Source organism: Macaca fascicularis, chromosome 11, assembly GCF_037993035.2.
Source record: "Macaca fascicularis isolate 582-1 chromosome 11, T2T-MFA8v1.1".
Lineage (NCBI taxonomy): Eukaryota > Metazoa > Chordata > Mammalia > Primates > Cercopithecidae > Macaca > Macaca fascicularis.
This window is the reverse complement of record NC_088385.1, coordinates 24,725,599-24,747,672: the sequence shown is the minus strand read 5'-3', so window position 1 is coordinate 24,747,672 and position 22,074 is coordinate 24,725,599. Positions and strand designations below refer to the sequence as shown.

At 34.3% G+C, this 22,074-nt stretch overlaps 1 protein-coding gene across 6 annotated transcripts in view; it reads left to right on the top strand.

Annotated features, from left to right (window-relative positions):
- The window catches only part of ABCC9 (ATP binding cassette subfamily C member 9), a 138,549-nt gene that overhangs the window by 232 nt on the left and 116,243 nt on the right, over positions 1-22,074 (top strand). For all 6 annotated transcript variants that reach the window (XM_074006372.1, XM_074006371.1, XM_074006370.1 and 3 more), the window contains exons 2-5: positions 362-477; positions 4,825-4,986; positions 7,544-7,685; positions 13,673-13,794. In XM_074006372.1, coding sequence (XP_073862473.1) covers positions 4,845-4,986; positions 7,544-7,685; positions 13,673-13,794 — 406 coding nt within the window. In that variant the 5' untranslated portion in view covers positions 362-477; positions 4,825-4,844. The remainder of the gene's footprint in view (positions 1-361; positions 478-4,824; positions 4,987-7,543; positions 7,686-13,672; positions 13,795-22,074) is intronic.

The following is a 22,074-nucleotide window of genomic DNA, read 5'->3' as shown; positions in this document are numbered from 1 at the left end:
ATCCGTGTCTTTTACATGAATGCCATTTAAACATTTTTAGGAATAACTGTAAGCTGTCGATTTTGAGCTAACATTTCTGCTACCCAAAAACGCCCTCGCACTCTCGCACTCTCTCGGCACTTAGCTTTCGCGATCGCTATTTCTAAATTAAGGGAAGAGGCCCGGCTGGAGAAGTGCAGGAGTGGGGATCAGGTTTCCAGTTTTACTTCAAAACTGCGGGCTCCTACTCAAATCAACTGGAAACAGTGAAAGGAGTTATTATTAGGAGTTATTATTGCCGCCTTTCTTGTATACAATTCTTGTCTTGTTCAAGAATTAGTTTTCTGTCTGCTTAATTTTTGTTGCTCTTTGCTTTTTTTAGGAGTTCTGCGTCCGGGTTTGAAATTTACATCTTAAGACAGTGTAGGAAGTCGGTGTTTTGAAGGTAGCTCAAGTGCACCGGCAGGGATTTGAAGCAGCGTGAAGCTATTGCCCGAGGTATTTATTTTTTACTTTATTTGTTCAGTTTGGGATTTTTTTTTTTAAATCCCATTGCAGTATCTGTCTAAGGAATACCTACTGAGTAATTTCAACATTTCTTTTGGTGTGGGATGGGACTTCACAGCCACTGAAGAGTAATTGGGTGGGTTCAGATCAGATACTAAATCAGAAGTCAGTGGTGATTTTTGCAGTAATTTTCCTACTTGGATCTGTCATAGTTATAGCCATGGTAGCTAGCTAACTAGCTATACATTCTCTAGTTCTTATTTCATGAACTAGGGACTGAATAGCTTCAAAGAAGTGAGTACAGCATTGGTTTTTGCAAGCGATGTCTATCCTGAAAATGCTCTAGATGATGATAAAGCCCTAAGTTCTTTAAAATGTCCTGTTTCTCTTTTATAACATAATTTGGTTAATCTCTAAACGATTAAAGAATGAATCCTTTTATATGTAAGAATGAAAACTTTTATTTAAGTTTAGCATGTTTTCTCTAGGTGTTTCCAGCATTTTAAGCTCTCTGCAATTGCTATTCAACCAGAACTAATGCTTTCAGCGAGGTGAACAGGAAGGACGGCAAGTTTTCACTTGCTTTACTTGTAGTCTATTTCCAAAGGATAGGGCTGGCCAAAATAAATGGTGTATCTTATATGCCTCAACACTTAAATGTGTTTTTAGAATTAAATCAGACAACTACTGTTCCTCTCTTACAGAGGAACCAACAGACTGGATAGGTCAGGTATTACATTCACCAACTAAATCCAAAATGTATATGTCCTAGATGTATGGAATTTCATATAATGAATTTCAAGGAATAAGAACACTGAGGGTGCGATTCTTGCCATGAAATTGTAAGTTAGATAATTAAGAGTATTTCCATTTTATGTTTTCTGCTCCACAGACATACATTAGAAGCAAAATTTCACTTCGATCTTTGTTTTTAAAGTTTATTCAGTCAAGTTCTCCAACTCTATCAACTCTCATAAGCAACTGAACACATTTCGATGGCTTATGCTTCTGGAAAGGAAAACATTATATCTCCCCATCTGCCCTCCCTTCTCCCTCCTTGATGCTTGGGCCTCCATCAGTGCTCAGCTGAATCTAAACAACTCCAGAAGGGGGTGGAGCTGAAGGATGTCAGGTGATGGAGTTTAGCCATCAAGAACAGCGATTTATACCCTTCCCCAAACATTCCCAATTGAACCTGGTGTCTGGGAGGAAAACATTAAATGACAATTGGAAATTTCAGGATTAGAAACGTGGATTGAATAAAATGCCTTTGATAAACATAATAATTATCAATATATCAGCAATAAGTTTACTGCCTCCCTCTTTTTGTCCATGTTGGGTTGTAATGGAGGATGGCTGTTAGAATGTGCCATACGGACTCTGGATGTTGGATAAGGAGACTACGGGTTAAAGGGAAAGGATAAAGGAGCAGTCAAATGAAAAGGTGAAAGGAGACCTGCGGCAAGGTAATGGACAGGTTCAGAGCTGGCCGGAAATGTGAAGTTAGAGTTTATGGCAGACAGAAAAATCATTCTAAACCGTTTACTTTACCAACTTCAAGTTTACACCTTTGTATGATTATATCATTGCCTATTTTCCTATCTTTTAGATCATATACCCCTACAATATACCCACAGCTACTGAGACTACTATAATCTGATTTATATATTCTAAAACTACAGGCACTGTTTCTGACATGCACCATTGGATTCCTAGTAACTAGCGCGTGGTTAGCATCAGTAAGTGTTTTTACAGTTAATTAGTTAATGGCATACAGTTCCAGATATCTAGTGTATGTCTGAAAATGTTCTTAAATTTTTCAGGTGATTGTACTTTTCTGAGATTTTCTTTCCAGTTACACACAACATTTATCCAAAGGCGATTTAATTGGTAGATTTCAGGATTGATTAAACATCAGGCAAGCAATGCTTATAGCTAATGAAGGGTATGATTTGCAAAGCTGCAGGTTATACTTTAGCATCGACCTCAATGATACTAGTTTATAAATGTGGCCAACTGGAATATTATAATTTTGGATAATGTTATAAAAGTTGCTAAAGTAAACATTATTTTCTAGTTTGTGCAAGGAAAGTTTATATATGTCTTTCAATTAAGAGTAGGCTTTAAGTTTCCTTTTTATCATTTCTACTAAATAAAGGAAGTAGTCTAAAAAATTTCATTACTAGCTATTAGTTTTTAGTTTTGTTTTTGTCTGTCTTTGCCAGAAATATACCTAACATACACCTATAAATTCATAACTTCCATTTTGCTGTTGTTTAAAAACTTCAAGTCCCTTTTATTCTTTTATCCAGATTAAAACCTTAATAGCTTGTAAGAATTTACCAAGTGTATAACTTAACCTTAAGGTTTTAAAAATACAACTTTTTTTAAAAAAAAAGATGGAGGACAGACTCAACTAGGGAGCATATCAGTTATTTATTATAAAAAGAGCTTATCAGGAACAACATGTGAGAGGCATTCTGTATAAGTATTTAAGATTGTAAATACACAGACTCTTTAGCTGAGGTATTCATATAATGCTTTATAAAACCTTTGCTTGAAATTTGATTTCTCTAATAATTTACCTACCATTGACGACCTTTTCTGTATAACACTCTGTTTTTCCTAGGAAAAGTATTGTTTGTGACCATTGCTAAATCAATTATCAATGAAAGGAAAGAAAGAAAAGGTACTATGCTAGTTAAGAAAATTTTTGGCCGGGCGCGGTGGCTCAAGCCTGTAATCCCAGCACTTTGGGAGGCCGAGACGGGCGGATCACAAGGTCAGGAGATCGAGACCATCCTCGCTAACACGGTGAAACCCCGTCTCTACTAAAAAATGCAAAAAAACTAGCCGGGCGGGTTGGCGGGCGCCTGTAGTCCCAGCTACTCGGGAGGCTGAGGTAGGAGAATGGCGTAAACCTGGGAGGCGGAGCTTGCAGTGAGCTGAGATCCGGCCACTGCACCCCAGCCTGGGCGACAGAGCAAGACTCCGTCTCAAAAAAAAAAAAAAAAAAAAATTTTGCCAACTTTTAGTAATGCAACTCAGAATACAGTGCGACATAAATATAGAAAGGAAACGAGGTCTAGTGAGGTTAAAATCTTAAATTGCTTCTTGGCTTAAAGAATAGATACGATACTTTCTTTAAAAAGCAGGTTGGAGGTTGTGTAATACAGTGGAAAGAAATAGTTTATAAGTCAGACATTTGGGTGTGGGCTTGGCTGCTCTACTGGTTGGCAAGTTACTGAACTTATCTGGACCTTAGTATCCTCCACTGTAAAAGATGAATAACACCACTAGTGTTACAAGGTTGTTCTGAGGATTTAAGATATGCAAAGTGCCCAGAATTTAAATAAGTAGTAGGTATTATAAAATAAGTTTTCAGAATGTTAAAGCTTTTCCTGGAATTTCACAGCAGTATTTTGATGGAGCAGACCTTTTCTCATCTCCCATCTGTTTTGGCACAGCAATAATAGAGAACCATTTAACATGTAAGTGAGAGCATGTCACTCCTTTGCCCCAAAATCCCCAGTGGCCCACTTCACTAAGAGTAGAAGCCACAATCCTGACAATGACTTAGAAAGCACGGTGTGACCTTGTCCTCTGTTTCCGCTCTAAACTCATCTACTTCTACTTATGGAGTACCAATTTCCAATTAAAAGATATTCTACGTTTCAAACTTGAGTAGAGTGTATTTCATGTGAGAATATTCTAACTATAGAATCTGAGTAGTTTCGTTGACTTGTCATTTGAGTTAGGTTTAATTCATCTTGAGCATTTGATTTTTAGTATTCTTCAGGGAAAGACCGATTACTCTTAGCCATTACTGCAGGCACACTGTTCTGTGTATATTAGTATTTCCCACAACTAGTGAAATGTTTCAGGAAACTCTGTCACAGTTTACTGAACAACTTTAGTTGTTTATTAGTACATTTTCAGTGAGTATGGGAAAATATTTGAAATTATATCATTTTGACTTTTTAGTCATTGGTTCAATTTTTTTCCTTCTTTTTCTTCATATAGACCATTTTTGTTCTTTGAAAGCATTTTAGTCAGACACTCATTTGAGGTATTACTATAGGTGGATATTAATTATAAACATTTTCCACATGAAAGCATTTTTCTCTGGAAGTAAAAGCTATGGAAAAGAAGATCTCATAGGACATATAAGGCCTTTATAAGAAACCTTCAAGTTGCTTTGGCACAGTTTCTTATTTCCTCAGCTATCAAAATAAAAGGGATTGATTGTATGATATGGCCTCCTATTCAAGGCTATAATTTTATGAACATGAGTTTACTAATAAGTGGATTTTTCTTTCTCATTTCTCTCCCTTTTAGAGTAAACCATATAAGAAGAAATGAGCCTTTCATTTTGTGGTAACAACATTTCTTCATATAATATTAATGATGGTGTATTACAAAATTCCTGCTTTGTGGATGCCCTCAACCTGGTCCCACATGTCTTTCTGTTGTTTATCACTTTTCCAATATTGTTTATTGGTAAGTAATCTAATGTCCTATGTTATACCACGTGATGTTTATCTATCTCACTAATGGCTGAGATTTGGGAAATGTTGACTTAATTTCTCTAACATGGAAGCTGATGGCTGTGAGAAATGAACAAGCAAGTATTTTGTGTTTTTCAAACATAAATTTTTGACAGGTGATCTTCCATAGGTGAAATTGAGGTCACATGCTTGCTTAGGAATGGCCTTCAGGTAGCAGCAGCAGTTTTTTAAAAAGAAGGAGAGAGAAATATATGAGATAGATCTACAGCATTTGTTGAGCACTTACTTTGGGTTAGGTCAAGGGAATGGAAAATGAATAAAAGAGTACTTGCCTTCAGGGAATAGTCCAGTGGGGCAGATGTGTTAAAGTCATGAGAAATGACTATGCCACATTGTAAGTCTGTTTACAAGTACAGGAACAAATTAACCTGCTGAAACAACTCACTCTTTGGAGGTGATGGGGAAGATAGTGAGTAACACGTTTGGGGAATTGGAAGATGCCAAGCATGCAAGTTACAGTGGCAGTGATGAGGTTGTGTTTTATGTAGAAAGAGGACATTCACAAAGTATTTGGAAAGAAGTTAATAATACAGTTTTGTCTTATTTTACAGTTTACATATGTACAAAATCTGATAATTAAGGGCAATTATGAATAATTTGTATAACTTACCCAAACAGACCCTTTAACTTTTTAAAAATTATGAAGTATTTTGATACATAAAATGATGGAGATTAATAGAATAAAAATCCTTTGAGCCTACCAATGCTCACCTAAAGAATATAGAAGTAAGAATGAAAGGGCCTGTCTCTGCACACCATTTTCTGGTCTTGTTACTCTTTCCATATCCTATGTTCCTATCTTTTCACAGAGGCAACCACTATTTTGAGTTAATTGTGCTTAATTTTTTCATGCGTGATATTTTAAGTGAAAAAGTTTTCAGATGCATTTTCTTAAGAAAACTAGCAAATTTTAATGATCTGCTTTAAGGGAATGTTTGAAAATCATTCATATGCTTTTATTTATTCATTTAACAAATATCAATGGAGAGGATACTACGTGCTTGGCATTATTCTAAGAGGGATTAAATAACTCATCATATGATATATACACAGGACAACATAACTCTTGGTACATAGTTACATTAAACAAATGTACAGATGCTAAATATATTGAGACCAGAGTGGCCATATGTAGAAACATCAGTTGTTATGTAGCATTATTTGTAGTTCATGAAGAATGCCCTTTGTCCAAAAGTAGAAAAATGGATTTTTTAACTGTAATTCCACAATTAATAATTCCCCAATTATTGACATCTGGTTAACTTTTTGAGAGCAAGAACAGTGACATTCCATTCTGTATCCCTAGCATCCAGCACAGGGGCTGGCACCAGTGTATTTGAATAGAATAGAATTGGAGGGGACATTGTTAAAGGGAAATAGAAAAAATTCAGACTTTTTATTTATGACATTGGCTACTTGAATTAGTGAGGGATCACAAATCAATCTTAAAAAACTATCAGGTACTAGGAAAATCATAAGGTTGCAAAAAAAAAGACATAGAACTTGCCTATGGGAGTTTACAGCATAAGTTCTAGTAGAATATATTAAATATAACTAACCTTCCATTGATGAATAAATTGAAAACAACTAAGACATGAATATTCATTTCAAATCAAAGGGGCATCTGTTGCCTCTACAGAAATTCTTTCCTGCAATATTTCAAGCACAAACCCCCATTCATTCTTGAAGTAGGTGGGGCTTTTTTTCTATAGTCAAAAAATGAGAAAAAAGGGGACAAAAGGAGACAAAAGTGGGGCCCCCTAGTACACCACATATGAACTAGTATTACTCTACATAGTAACTAAACTATAGAGTAGTTTAGGGAGGAAACCATCAGAATTTTACTAACATATAATCTTGAATTGTTTTCTTCAGTGGCAAGCTAAGGGTGGACCTATAATGGTTTTGAGCCTGCTTAAAAGCTCACCATCAAGAACTTTAGCTTTCTTTGAGAAAAGTATCAGTACCGATTGTTGAATAACAGTGCCTGCCTAGTCATACATAACAATTTTTCTCATATGATGTGCATATGATTAAGAGTTGACTCAACTAATGAGTCCCATATTTTGTAACCAAATATGTCTTTCCTTGATTTGTCCTCTTGTAGATTTCATGTCTTCAAAGATTTTCTACAGTAAATTTCATGTATTATCATCAAGTTATTTCCTTGTGAATTAATCAGAAAGCTGTCAGGAAGAGCTTCCGATTAGCATGAGGTAGAACCATGTTGTCATCCAGAGTTGGTATTATTCCTGAGTAATGCCACAAATGTTGATGTGTTAGCCTCGGTAGTCTTGTAAAGGTTAATTGTAAATTTTATTAACAACAAAAATAGACTAGGATTTCCTTTGCTACTCTAGAAAGTATTAAGGTTTCAAGACCTCCCCTTAAAGCTTACCATAATTTAAATTATTTTTATTACAGTGGAGCCTTGGGTTTATGTCTTTTTTTTTTTTTTTTTTTTTTTTTTACTTTTCTCTTTTTTCCAGGATGGGGGAGCCAAAGCTCAAAAGTACAAATTCACCACAACACATGGCTTCATTTTCCGGGACATAACCTGAGATGGATTCTTACATTCGCTCTCCTGTTTGTGCATGTCTGTGAAATAGCAGAAGGCATTGTTTCAGACTCGTAAGTGATCTAACTTTAATAATACCACTGCAATATACCAGCGGGTATATTGATTACACAAGTTCACGTCTTTGTAACTTGTGCTCATACATATGCTTTATACTTTTTGCTCTCTGATCCCTGTAGCTCTTGCAGGAAGTTCTTATGTCTTTTTGAACTTTTTAATGTTAAAAACAGGTATAAATGGAAAGATTGTCTGCATTTACACATAGGTCTAATAGCTATATACTTATGTTAATATATTAATTATTTCTCAGATGTTTCCATTTATTTTTTAAAGAAGCAAAAATAGATGAGTCAGGATGAATGAGTCTGAGAATCAGTGAGGATAGAGCCATAAATTGATGCAAAGCGCAAACTGTTTTAAAATCAAGATTTGTAATAAAATCCACTTTTTAAACTTTTAAGTTCAGGGGTACAAGTGCATGTTTATTATACAGGTAAACTTGCATCACAGAGGTTTGTTGTACAGATTATTTCATCACCCAGGTATTAATCCTAGTACCCATTAGTTCTTTTTCCTGATCCTCTCCGTCCTCCCACCCTCCACTCTCTGAAAAGCCCCAGTGTGTGTTGTTTCCCTGTGTCCATATGTTCTCATCGTTTAGCTCCCACTTATAAGTGAGAACATGTGGTATTTGGTTTTCTGTTCAAGTGTTAGTTTGCTAAGAATAATGGCCTCAAGCTCCATCCATGTCCCTGCAAAGGATATGATGTTGTCGATTTTTTCTGGCTGCATAGTATTCCATAGTGTATACGTACCACATTTTCTTTATCCAGTCTATCACTGATGGACTTTTAGGTTGATTCCATGCCTTTACTATTGTGAATAGTGCTGCAATGAACATGTGCATGCATGTATGTGTCTTTATAATAGAATGATTTATATTTCCATTACCCAATAATGGGATTGCTGGGTCAAATGGTATTTCTGTTTTTTGGTCTTTGAGGGATCACCACACTGTCTTCTACAATGGCTAACCTAATTTACATTCCAACAAACAGTGTATAAGAATTCCATTTTCTCCACAACCTCACCAACATCGGTTATTTTTTGACTTCTTAATTGTAGCCATTTGACTGGTGTGAGATGGTATCTCATTGTGGTTTTTATTTGCATTTCTCTAATGATCAAGGATGTTGAGCTTTGTTTTCATATGATTGTTGGCCACGCATGTGTCTTCTTTTGAAAAGTGTCTGTTCATGTCCTTTGCCCACTTTTTTATGTTGTTGTTTGTTTTTTTCTTGTAAATTTGTTTAGTTCCTTATAGATGCTGGATATTACATCTTTGTTGGATGCATAGTTTGCAAAAAATTTCTCCCATTTGTCTTTTTACTCTGTTGATAGTTTCTTTTGCTGTGCAGGAGCTCTTTAGTTTAATTAGATCCCATTTGTCAATTTTTGCTTTTGTTGCAATTGTTTTTGGCATTTTTGTCATGGAATCTTTGCTCATACCTATGTCCTGAATGGTATTGCCTAGGTTGTCTTCCAGGGTTTTATAGTTTTGAAAATCCATATTTTTAAAGGAATTTTGTTATTTTTATAAAATAAGATGTTTGTATTAGGCAGTTAAAATATAATGAATTATATTTATAAACTTGAACATAATCTGGTGAAAATATTTTTCTTATATAGTAACAAAATAAACTCAAGTATAGGAAATTTTTGATTATGAAATTATGCTAAATGGTATGCCTTTCATTGAGGAATTAATATTAGAAGGCCTTTAAATTTTTTGATAGGAAAGTCTAAAATTTATTTTCTTCTTATCGAACTGGAACCTCTCTGACATCTGTTTACGCTTTCTGTTGCAATTAACAAGGAATGAAACTCCTAAGCTTTTGTCATGGAACCAACTATTTTGTAATGTTTTATGAGGGTTTTTTGCAGATATGTGCAGGTCTTAATTTCTGATAAAAAGAAAAATTAGAGACTCTAATAGATGCCATCCCTCCAGGCATTTAGAAGCTTAATTGGATATTATCTTATTGGTAACTGTTTAAAATTCTGGTATATTTATACTAGCATAGCCAATTCTAGGCTTAATTTTTTAATTTCTTTAGCATTTAGGTTACTGTATCTGTTTATATGTGTGTGTATAAAGTAGAAGATAGATCATCCAATTTTTTTGAAACTTGACATCATGTGGACAAGGAAAACTCCTCTGGTTGATTCAGTCAGGTCCTCAGAAAACACAGACTGAACGAATAATAATAACGATATATCCTAATGATAGAAACTTGTTTGTAATGGTCATGATAAAAGAGATCCTAAAAACAGGTAAAAATATACCTTTGATTCTGTATTATGCTCTTCTACTATTTAGGTATAGACTTATCCTTACCCTTTTTATCCAGGCCTTTCGAAATGTCATCTTCTAGTTACATCTAAATCCAAACATTTAGTTTTGCTTTTTCTCTTGCCCCATCTTATTCTGGAAACTGCTTCTGTAAGAATCCTCGTGGTTATTAATGACAACTAATGGAGACTCTTTTGTCTTTATCGTAATTATTACTTACGACACTGCTGATCATTCCATCTATCTTTTTTTAAGTAAAACCCTTATGAATTATTTACTTAATATATGACAAATGCTCATTACAATTAGAAAAACAATGCAAAAGGCTTTCCTAATAGAATATTTGATTTTGTTTTTTAGTAATACAAACATTTAAAGCTAGTAATTTTTCTTTTGGAACATCCTTTATTCTGCATGGGCTTTTGTTCTCCTTTATATTTCTACCTTTGATTGCAGTTTAGATACTCTCCTAGGTTTAGGAATCCTTTTCAGATTGCTCTTTTGCTTAATTTGATTGGTTTATTATTAAAGCATGTAGTTTGTAAAATGATTACTCTTTGCAGTTTATTAACATTTTTATTATAGTCAAATACTTGATTATTTTATAAATATTTAGCGAGTATTACAAAGTAATATATACACTTTGTAGGAGACACAATTTTATTGCGTTTACTGATTGTATTACCGAAGTTCTGTATGTTGCTTGGTTTTGTACTATTTAATCTGTCAAATTCTAAAAGCAGTGTTTTAAAATCTTCATTACTGTGTTTTTATTAGGTTTTTATTTTTATCGTTTTCTCTCTTTTGAAGTGATTTATTTGACCTTCGCAATATAATACTTAAAAAATTTATTTCCAGCATTCTGACTAAAGATTTTCTGCTGTAATGGGACATATGCGCTCCTACCAAGCCATTGAGGTCTGCAACTCATACTCTGAAAAGAACATAGCTGAAGGGAAAAAAATAGCATTGGAGTACCATTCAAAACCTGTGCAGCTTTGTAAACAGAAACTAACAAAATAACAGCAGTCTTATAAAAATACTAGCATGGTTAAAAGACATGTTAAATCCCTAATAAAAGTGTGCCACAATAAGTACAAAACTTTATTGTAGCTGCTGTTATCTTTATTAATTCTTTGTTATTGTTTCCCTTAATAATGGTTTGTCATTCTTTTTCTAAAATCTTAAGTTGACTTTTTAATTTATTTATTATAATTATTTCTTATTGAACCTGTTTAAGGTTATAAACTTTCTTATGAGTATGGTTGTGACCACATTTTACAGGATTGGATAGGGAGTGTTCTCACTTTAAAATTTCCTAAATAATATTAGTAAGTGAATTTTGGTTTCCTTCCTCCCTCTTCTTTTCTCTTCTCTTCTCTTTTCTTTTCTTCTTTTCTTTTCTTTCTTCCTTCCTTCCTTCCTTCCTTCCCTCCATCCTTCCTTCCTTCCTTTCTCCCTCCCCTCACCTCCCCTCCCTTCTCCTCTCCTCTCCTTTCCTCTTTTTTTGAGACAGAGTCTTGCTCTGTTGCCCAGGCTGGAGTGCAGCCGTGTGATCTTGGTTCACTGCCAAGTCTGCCTCCCGTGTCCAAGCAATCCTCCTGCCTCAGCCCCCCGAGTAGCTGGGGTCACAGGCATGCGGCACCACACACGGCTCATTGTTGTATGTTTAATAGAGATAGAGTTTTACCATGTTGCCCAGGTTGGTCTCAAACTCCTGGCCTCAAGTGATCGCCCGCCTCAGCCTTGCTAAGTGTGGGGATTACAGGCGTAAACCACCACGTTCAGCCGGATTCTTTCTTTGATTCAATAGTCAGAGAATATTAGAAGCATTTCCTAATTTCTGTGCTGACAAAATAGTTATCTTTTTTTTCCTCTGATGATTTTGATCTATTTACGGGAGATGGTAGGTGGTTTTTAAGTGCTACCCTACTACTCTCACATTTTTATTACCATGTCTATATTAATGATTCCAAATTATATCACTGACCATGTTCCAAATCTCTACAGACACTTACAATTCCATTTTCCTCCTTATTAGACACCTTCACAATCCATAAGTGTCTAGTGAAACTTGTTAGTTCCTCTTTCCAATCTGCTCATCCTCTTAAAATCTTATTTGGTCACACAGCCATCCACACGGACACCCTAGGAATTATCTTCTACTTCTCTACTGCCATCACCCTCATACCCTAATGCTGGTAAACTCCTGCCTATTTTAACAATCAATCATTTTCCAAATGTATTATTTCCTCCGTGTTACTGCTGCCAAAGCTGAAGTCAAACCTTTATCATCTGTCACACGACTTTATACCCATAGCTTCCTAACTGTTTTTCTTTCTTCCATTTCACTCCCTCCACTACAAACTCATGTATTACCAACCAACTTTCTTATCCACATGATTGCTAGAGTTATCCATTTAAAACAAATCTGATTATACCACTTACCATTCAAGTGTTTCAGTTTTCCGTGGGTTGAGATGCCAGCCTCTTACCATGGCATACAAAGCCTTCCATGATGCATTCTATCTTAAACGTTCCGTTTCAAGAATATTGAAATACTTGGAATTTTGAACATGTTGAATTGTTTCATGCTTCTGTGTACTTGCCCATTCTGTTCCTTTTTTGAAATGACCCTTTTCCTGACCAGTGGATTCTTTTTCCTATTTCAGTTCCCATTGTCAACCATGCCTCCCCTGGAATGACCTTCTCAGTGTTCTCCTTTCCCCCAGAGAAAGTGGTATAGTCACTCTCTTCTCTATACCATATATGTACTAATATCTTCAAGTAATTTGAGAAAAACAAAATGTTTCACTCTGTGGCATTATTAATGCCAGTGGAGTTGAGGGCTGTCCACTATACTCATCTGGTCTGGAACCGCCGGTTCGCCTGGTGATCTCTGTTGCCTTCAGAGTGAAGTCTATTCTCCTTGCAGTCATGCTGAATTGCTTGCAATACCCTTGAACACACTGGCCCCTCTGCCTAGAACTGTCTTCCTCTCTTCTTCCTCTGAGTAGCCATTCCTCATTCTGAAAGTGTCAGTTTGGAAGTCACTTCCTTCTCAAAGCTTTCTCTGTCCCAGACGTGCAATCTGTGTTTTCACACTGTCCCTTCAGCTGTGTTGTAATTTCCTATTTGCTATTGGTATCCTCAATATACTAGATTTTTTCTTTGACTACAGATGTTACATTTTGTTTTCTTCATTGTTGCATCCAAGAACCTAATACAGTATCTGGACCAGCAATCACAGATGCATTGACTGAATTAATGAGAATGGAGAAATCACTGAAGACTATTAAGTTGGGAGTGCTGTCAAAGGAACAAACACACTTTTCACCCACATTAGAGTTCGGATTGAGTTAACTGTTTTCACTTGCTTTAGTTGTTAAATTATTTCAGCAGCTCTGCCCTACAGTATAGGAGTAGCTATACATTTGCTTTTGTTGTAAGCATTTTAAGGTATAGTTTGGTTGTTTACTTGACCCTTCATGTTAAGATAAATCCTTTCCGCAGAACTATGTCTTTCAATATATTCTTCCCTTATGTATTATCTTGGAAACTACTATTGCATTCTGTATTTTAAACATCTTATTGCCAAGAGAGAGTTCTTATGAAAAAATTGGGAAAAAATGGGAAGTGATCTGGAACCATCAGCTTTAGGCATTGACTTCGTACTGTTCTTTGTAGGCGACGGGAATCAAGACACCTCCACCTCTTTATGCCGGCCGTGATGGGATTCGTTGCCACTACAACATCAATAGTGTATTATCATAATATCGAAACATCAAATTTTCCTAAATTACTTTTAGGTAAGTATGATCACTTTTGTTGTTTCTCCTTAAAGAGCTATTGTTTTTTTTCCCCCAAAGGTTGTTTTTCTTTTTCCTCAGAGTAAATACTATCAGAGTGTGTGGGGAGTAGAAAGTATGGGAAAACCACAGTGATTAATTCTCCTGTAGCTGCCCAGTAAATGTGGGGTTGAAGATAAGCTGAGTTGCTCTAGGCTGTGAAAATTCCATACCCCCAGGTCATTTCTTCTGCAATAAACACTCTCTGTGGTGTGTCTGTATGTAGCGGGGGAGGAAAGTGGAGGGAATGTGCTGGCCTTCTAGCTTGCAGAAGTTGTATTTTAAGAATCAGAGCTCTTGTGAGGAGCTGCTGCACCATGCTGCCCTGTGAACAAGTCATCTCCTCTAGTTCCGGGTGTTTCTGCCTCTGGCTTGGAGTCCAAGGATATTTTCCCAATGTCCTTTCGCTGATGCTGTGGGAATGCCACATTTTCCTAAAATTACTATGTAGCAGACTATGTGTCATAGCATAATGAAGAGTGTGCTGTCCTGAGGAGCAGCTGCCTTTAAATCATAGCCTTTCACACCTGCATTGTGACTACAATTGTTTTATTTGCCTCTCTTGCCTCCTTGTTCTGTGGAAATCAAAGGCTATCTAAAATATTCCTAATTTTATTTTTGCCTTGGGTCAAAATTATGTAACTCACCTATATTAGTTATGTTCAATACTCTGACCCGTCACTGTATTCCTTGGAGTATACTTTCTTTCTTAAAGAGATAAAGGTATGGAACAAGGATCATAGATGGGCTATGAACCTCCTGAAATTGTAGTTTGAATCATGTGTCTGTGTGAATGATGCTTACTGTTTCTCATTTTATTTGGTTGTTGTATAATGAAAATGATGTTGACTAATGATATAGAAATTAGGAGAAGAAATAATGAAAACACATACACAGTATTTTATTCATTCATCCTGAGTACACTAAAATTGAAAATGGATGCATGAAAAATGCTGATTGTTCTATGTTGTGTCACATTATATGATTGTTAAAGGCAATCTAATAAAAAAGGTACAGAGGGTTACATGTTAATTTAAAAGGCTGCCAAATTTTGAATTATCTTAATAGAAAGGTCTTTTGTACAAAATGGGAGGCAGACACTATTGCAGAAGTCTGAAAATGCCAAACAAAAAGAAAAAAAGAAATTTCCAACAGGGAGCTGCAAAAAATATATAAAACTGAGAATTTAATAAGCTAAATATACATTTTTGAAAAGTTGATGGTAATAAAAAATGTTATAACTAGAAAGGAATTTAGGTATTAATAATGTTTTGAAGGAAATGCAATCGGAAGAGGCCTATTATTGTTATGTAGGTGCAAGACAGCACAATTTGATCATATTGCTGGAAGGACATGGGGATAAAGTATAATATTTCTTGTTATTTTAACAGAGAAAAATTTGAACCTAGGAAAGTTTCTGATTTTAAGACCACAAAGCTAGTAATTTTGTCTCAACATTTCATTATGAAAATCACCAAATGTACAGAAAGTTGAAAGAATCATGTGAATTCCCACTTACCCAACATATGAATTCTTCAAATTACATTTGTTCTCTTTGTTTTATCACATATCTACATCTTTTCATCCTTCTATTCATACCTCTCTCCATCTTAGTTTTGATGCATTTTAAGGTAAGTTGTAGACATCAGTATACATTACCTCTTAATGCTTCATTCATATCTTTTTGTGAGACAAAATTCATATACATGAAACACAGCGATCTTAATTTGCTAAATGCATGTACCTATATAACCCTACCATGACATAACTATCATCCATGCAAATTTTCTTATACTCAATTTCACCTTTACAGAGGCAATATCTGTTCTGATTTTTACTCCCACCATGGATTAGGTTTGCCTGTTCTAAAACTTCATGTAAATTGAATGACACAGTATAGATTTTTAAGTAAGGCTTCTTTTTCTAAGCATGATTTTTTGATGCTCATCAGTGATGTAGCATAGATCAATATTTTGTTCTTATAATTGCTGTATTTCATTGTATAACTATATCATCATAGTTTTTCAATCACTTGTTAATAGACATCTGTACTATTTCCAGGTTTTAGCCATCATGAGAATAAAAGCTGCTATCAACATTCTTAACAAGTATTTTGTGGCTATATGCATTTGTTTCTCTTAGGTAAATACCTAAGAATGAAATCTCTGGGTCATTGGATAAGTGGGTAAATGTTCATATTTTAAGAAACTGACATCTTTTCCCAAAATGGTTGTATTGTTTTTTTATACTCACTAACAAGGTGTAGGAGTTCCAGTTCCACATGTTCATCATTTGGTGATCTTGGTCTTTCTAATTTAGTCATGCTAGTGGGTGTTTACTGGTAACACATTGTGGTTTTAATTTGCATTTATCTGATGGCTAATTATGTTGAACACTTTTTGATGAGTTTATTGGCCATTTTTTATCTTTGGGACGTGGCTATTCATATCTTTTGCCCATGTTTCATTGGGTTGCACTTTTATTATTGAGTTGTAGGAATATTTTGCACATACTATATATTAGTATGTCATCAGTTACATGTTTTGAGAATGTTTTCCTTCTAGTCTGTGGCATACATATTCATTTATTTAATAGGGTCTTTTAATGAGCAGAAGATTTTTAACTTTGATACAGTATAATTTATCATTTCTTCTAGTCCTTAGCTACTGCTTTCTGTGTCTTAAGACATCTTTGTCTTGCCTCTAAATATGTTTTCCTCCTATTCTCCTGTTTGCTTTTAGATGTTTTATAGTTTCCATTTTTATTTTTAGGACTATGATTCATTTTAAATTAATTGTGTATATGGTTTAAGGTAGGTGTCAAAGGTCTTTTGTTTTTCCAAGTGATTATCAATGTGTTCCAGCACCATTTGTGGGATAGACTTTCCGTTTCTCACAAGATTGCATTGGCACTTCTGTAAAAGAAAATTAAATCAAATGACTGTTCAATCTATTTTGGCTCTTTTTACTGTTTCTTTGATGTATTCATAGATTTTTATGCCACTAACATTTTCTCTTGCTTTGGAGTTCTTGAAGTCATAAATTATAAGTCACACAGCATTTTCTTTGCTTTTCTCCAAAGTTTGCTTTGGCTATTCTAGTTCTTTTGGGTTTCTATATACAGTTTAGAATCAGGTTTACAATTTCTCCAAAAAAAAAAAAAAAAAGCATGATGGGACCATTATGGGGATTGCATCGAATTTATAAAACAATTCGGGAGATAATTGGCATCTTCACACTATTGGGTTTCACAATGCATTCTTCATTTATTTAGGTCTTTTGTTTCCCTTTGCAATGTTTTGTAGTTTTCAGTGTAGAGGTCTTTCATGTTTTGTTAACTTTATTTCAAGTATTTTTCTTTGTTTTCCTTCTTTTATTGCATGTGAAATTTATTTCATATTTCATTTTTCAATTGTTTCTTCCATTATGTGAAATGCAATTAAATATTGAGTAAAACAACTCTATAGGATGCAAATAACTCTATAGGAAAAAACTAATAATCCAATAAAAAAAAGGGCAAAAGATCTGAATAGACATTTGTCAAAAGAAGACATACAGATGGCATTGTTAAAATGCCCTTACTACTCAAAGCAATTTACAGATTTAATGCAATCCCTGTCAAAATACCAACATTTTTCACAGAAATAGAAAAAACAATTCTAAAATTTATAGACAGCCACAAAAGACCTAGAATAGTCAAAGCTATCCTAAGCAAATAGTACAAAAATGGAGGAATCACATTACCTGATTTCATACTGCAGAGAAGTAGTAATCAAAATGGCATCGTACTGGCATAAAAACAGATATAGAGGAATGGAACAGAATATAGAATCCAGAGATAAATCCATACATCTATCGTGAAGTTATTTTTTAAAAAGCGCTAAGAACATACACTGGAGAAAGGACAGTCGCTTCAGTAAATGTTTCTGGGAAAACTGGATATCTATATGCAGAAGAACAAAACTAGACCCTTGTCTCTCACCACGTACAAAAACAAAATCAAAATAGATTAAAGACTTAAATCTAAAACCTCAAACTCTGAAACTACTACAAGAAAATATTAGGAAACTCTCCAGGACATTGGACTGGGCAAAGATTTCTTGAGCAATACCCCTCAAGCACAGTCAACCAGAGCAATAATGAACAAATGGGATCACATCAAGTTAAAAAGCTTCTGCACAGCAAAGGGAAAAGTCAACAAAGTGAAGAGACAATCTGCAGAATGGGAGAAAATATTTGCAAACTGCCTGTCTGACAAGGGATTAAAGAACAGAATATATAAGGAGCTCAAACAACTCTATAGGAACAAAAACTAACAATCCAATAAAAAATGGGCAAAATATCCAGATATTTGTCAAAAGAAGACATACAAATGGCAAACAGGTATATGAAAAGGTACTCAATATCACTGACAATTGGAGAAATGTATATCAAAACTACAATGAAATATCATCTCACTCCAGTTAAAATGGCTTGTATACAAAAGTCAGGCAATAAGTAATGCTGGCAAGAATGAGGAGAAAAGGAAACCCTGGTACACTATTGGTGAAAACGTAAATTAGTACAACCACCATGAAGAACAGTTTGGAGTTTCCTTAAAAAACAAAAAGTTGAGCCACCATACAATTCAGCAACCCCACTCCTAGGTACATACCCAAAAGAAAGGAAATCAGTATATTGAATAGATATCTGCACTCCCATGTTTATTGCAACACTGTTCACAATAGCTAAGATTTTGAAGCAACCTAAGTGTCCATAAACAGACGGATGGATAAAGAAACTGTGATACATATACCACAATGGAGTACTATTTAGCCATAAAATAAGAATAAGATCCTGTCATTTGTAACCACATGGATGGAACTTGAGGTCATTGTTTAAGTGAAATAAGACAGGCACAGAAAGACAGACGTCTCATATTTTCACTTATTTGTGGGAGCAAAAAAATTAAAATAATTGAACTCATGGGGACTGAGAGTAGGAAGATGGATACCAGAGACTGGGAAGGGTAGTGGGGTGCTGGGAGAGGCAAATGGGGATGTTTAATGGAGACAAAAATTAGGAAGAATGAATAAGACCTCGTATTTGATAGCACAACCAGGTGACTACAGTCAATAATAATTTGGTTGTACATTTAAAAAAGAACTAAAAGGGTACAATTGGATTATTTTTAACAGAAAAGATAAATGCTTGAGATGATCAATGCCATATTTACTCTGATGGGATTATTACTCATTGCATACCTGTATCAAAACATTTCATGTAACCCATAAATATATACCTACAGATAAAAAATAAAATAAGATAAAATGATTTTCTATATTGACTTTGTGTCTTGCGGTGTTAAAAATTCACTTATTACTTTTAGTTATTGCTTTGTACATTCCCTAAAATTTTCTATATAAACAAACATGCCATCTGCAAATAGAGATACCTATTTTTTTTCAACCTTCTTTATGCCTTCTTTTTTCTTTTTTCTTTTTTTTCTTGTCATATTGCTGTAGCTAAGATGTCCAGTAAAATGCCAAATAGACATAAGACTGAAATCCTGTCTGGTTCCTCATTTTAGGGGAAAATGGTCAGTCTTTCATAGTTAATTGTAATGTTAGTTATAGGTTTTTCATAGTGAACCTTTATTTGCCTAGTACGTTTTCTTTTATTTAAAGCTTACTCAGGGTGTGATTAAAGTCTTGAATGGGTGTTGAATTTTATTAAAGTTTTGTTCCTATATCCATTAGGAAAATTGTATTTCTGTTAGTGTGCTAAATTGTACTGATCTATTTTTCAAATAAAGTAACAATGCATTTCTGAGAAGAACCACACGTAGTCATAATATATTATGCCAACTTGGTATCACTATATTTTATTTTTCAAGGCTTTTTACATCTATGCAATGAAGAATATTCATCTGTTATTTTCTTGTAATTCCTTTTTTCAGGCTTATACATGCTGCATTAAACTGCCTTCATAAAATGAGTTGGAAAGTGTTCTCTATTTTTCTGAAAGACTTTTTATAAGGTTAATTTTATCTCTTTCTTAAATGTTGAATAGAAATCACTAGTGAAGTCGTCTGAACCTGGAATTTGGACTAAGGGAGGATTTAAAATTATAAATTTATTTCTCTATTAGACAGAGTGTTGTATCTAATACTTTTTTATATCTAGTAAAATTTCAAGTCTAAATTTTATTGTAATTTAGTAAATATGTTGTCTAATTTCCTTAGTGACTATATGGACTTTTCAGAGTATCTACTTCTTTTTATGTTAGTTTTCATAAGGTACATTTTAAAGTAATTTTCCATTTCATGTAAGTTTTTGGATCATTGTCATAATGTTATTCATGATATTTCCTGATTCTCCTTTTAAAGTATGTAGGGTATGTAGGGATAGTGCCTCTTTCATTCCTAGTATTGGTTTTTGTGTTCTTCTTTTCTTGAACTGTCTAGCTAGGGACTTATCAATTGTATTAGTCTTTTCAAAGAATGACAATATTGAGTTTGTTCATTTTATCAATTGTTCATTTTTCTATTTTATTGCTTTCTATTCATCTCTATTGTTTTCATCTTTTTTTGGTCCTTTTTTTCTTTCCTGAGCTTCTAAGGTCGACATGCAGTTTCAAACCTTATATTGTAAAATGAATATGTAAAGCTATAAATTTTCCTCTGAGTCTTATTTTAGTTGTACTTCTTGAATTTTAAATATGTAGTATTTTTATTATAATGTATTTTAATATTGTATGACTTCTTTAGTGATTTCTTCTTTAATATGTGCATTATTAGTAATGTGTTGTTTAATTTCCAAATATTTAGAAACTTTTAGATATCTTACTGCGTGAAAAGATCAAAGGTTACTTCGTTATCTCTGTGCCTGATGTTCCTGCCGTTTATGACTCTGTTGCCTTGAGTGTGAGTAGGACCTGTGCCTGGGTTCTAGCCAATAGCGTATGGCATGGAGGAAGGTCTCAAATCAGTAGAGTCTTTACTGAGCCAGCAGACCCAGTCAATACCTAGAACCTGGTGAGAACCTGGGGCAGAGAACCCAGCCTCGTGAGAGCCTGGAATAGAGAACTCAATTGACCCTGACTCAAAGTCCTGAATCCTAGAAACTGTGAGATAATAAATGTGTGCAGTTTTAAGCTGCTCAGTTTGTTATAATTTGTTAAGTAGCAATAAAAAATCAATAGTATGACTGTTCTTGATTTTTTAAATTTAATTTTATTGTGGTCAGAAAATATACTCTATATGATTTCTGTTATTTCAAGTTCATTTCTCTTTGTTTTCTGACTAAACATATAACTTATACCAGTACCATATTCAGTTAATAAGTAGGTACAATCTGAAGATGTTAGAAGTATTTTTAGAGTACCAAATCTCAAACAGTTTTATAAATATCAAATAGTATGAGGTGTTTGATAGTGTTCTAATACATCTTCTAAATCTTCGTTGGTCATATGCCTATTTTTAAATGTGTCTTTCTAAAATCTGGACCCTTTTATTATTATTAAAAGTCTCTTTTATTTCCGATAATAATTGTCTTGAAGTCGGCTTTGTTTTATATTAATATAGCCACTCCAAGTTTCTTATGCTTAATTGCTTTTATTGTATATCTTTCCCATCTACTTATTTTTAATCTACTCTTTTTAATACTTAAGGTGAATCTCTTTAGATAGCACATAATTTGGTCTTTTTTTTTTAATGAATCCATTCTGAATCTACATTTAAGCTAAAAGAAGATATACATCGAGTTCATATGCCAATGTTCAGTATTTTTCACTAATGAAGTGATCAATCAACTTTTCTCGTTCTGATAAATGTTGTCCAAGCTGGATTGTCTTATGTGTGTCTTAGATTTCTTCTTTCTTAGACCGTATTCGTTTGTACTGACATTTATTCAAAGTGCAAAGTAGATTGTATCCTTGCCAAAATATTTCTAGGAAAGTCTCTGCTTCTATCTCATATTGGCTGCAAAATGTTGGTTGTAGTTCTGTGACAGTGTAATCCTCACTTTTCTGGTCCAAGTACTTGACTTCTCAGTTTGCTCTATAGGATCATTGTTCTTTGTGCTATGCGAATGGGCGTGGTGTTTTAAACCATTTGACTAAGAAAAGTCACTTACTACTTGAATAAGAATCTGTAAGGCATAAACTCAATTACATAGATACATGAATTCCATAATTCCAGGGTAATACCATGAAACATATCTTTGGGTTTGCAACACACCTATGAAGTCGGTTACACAGATAC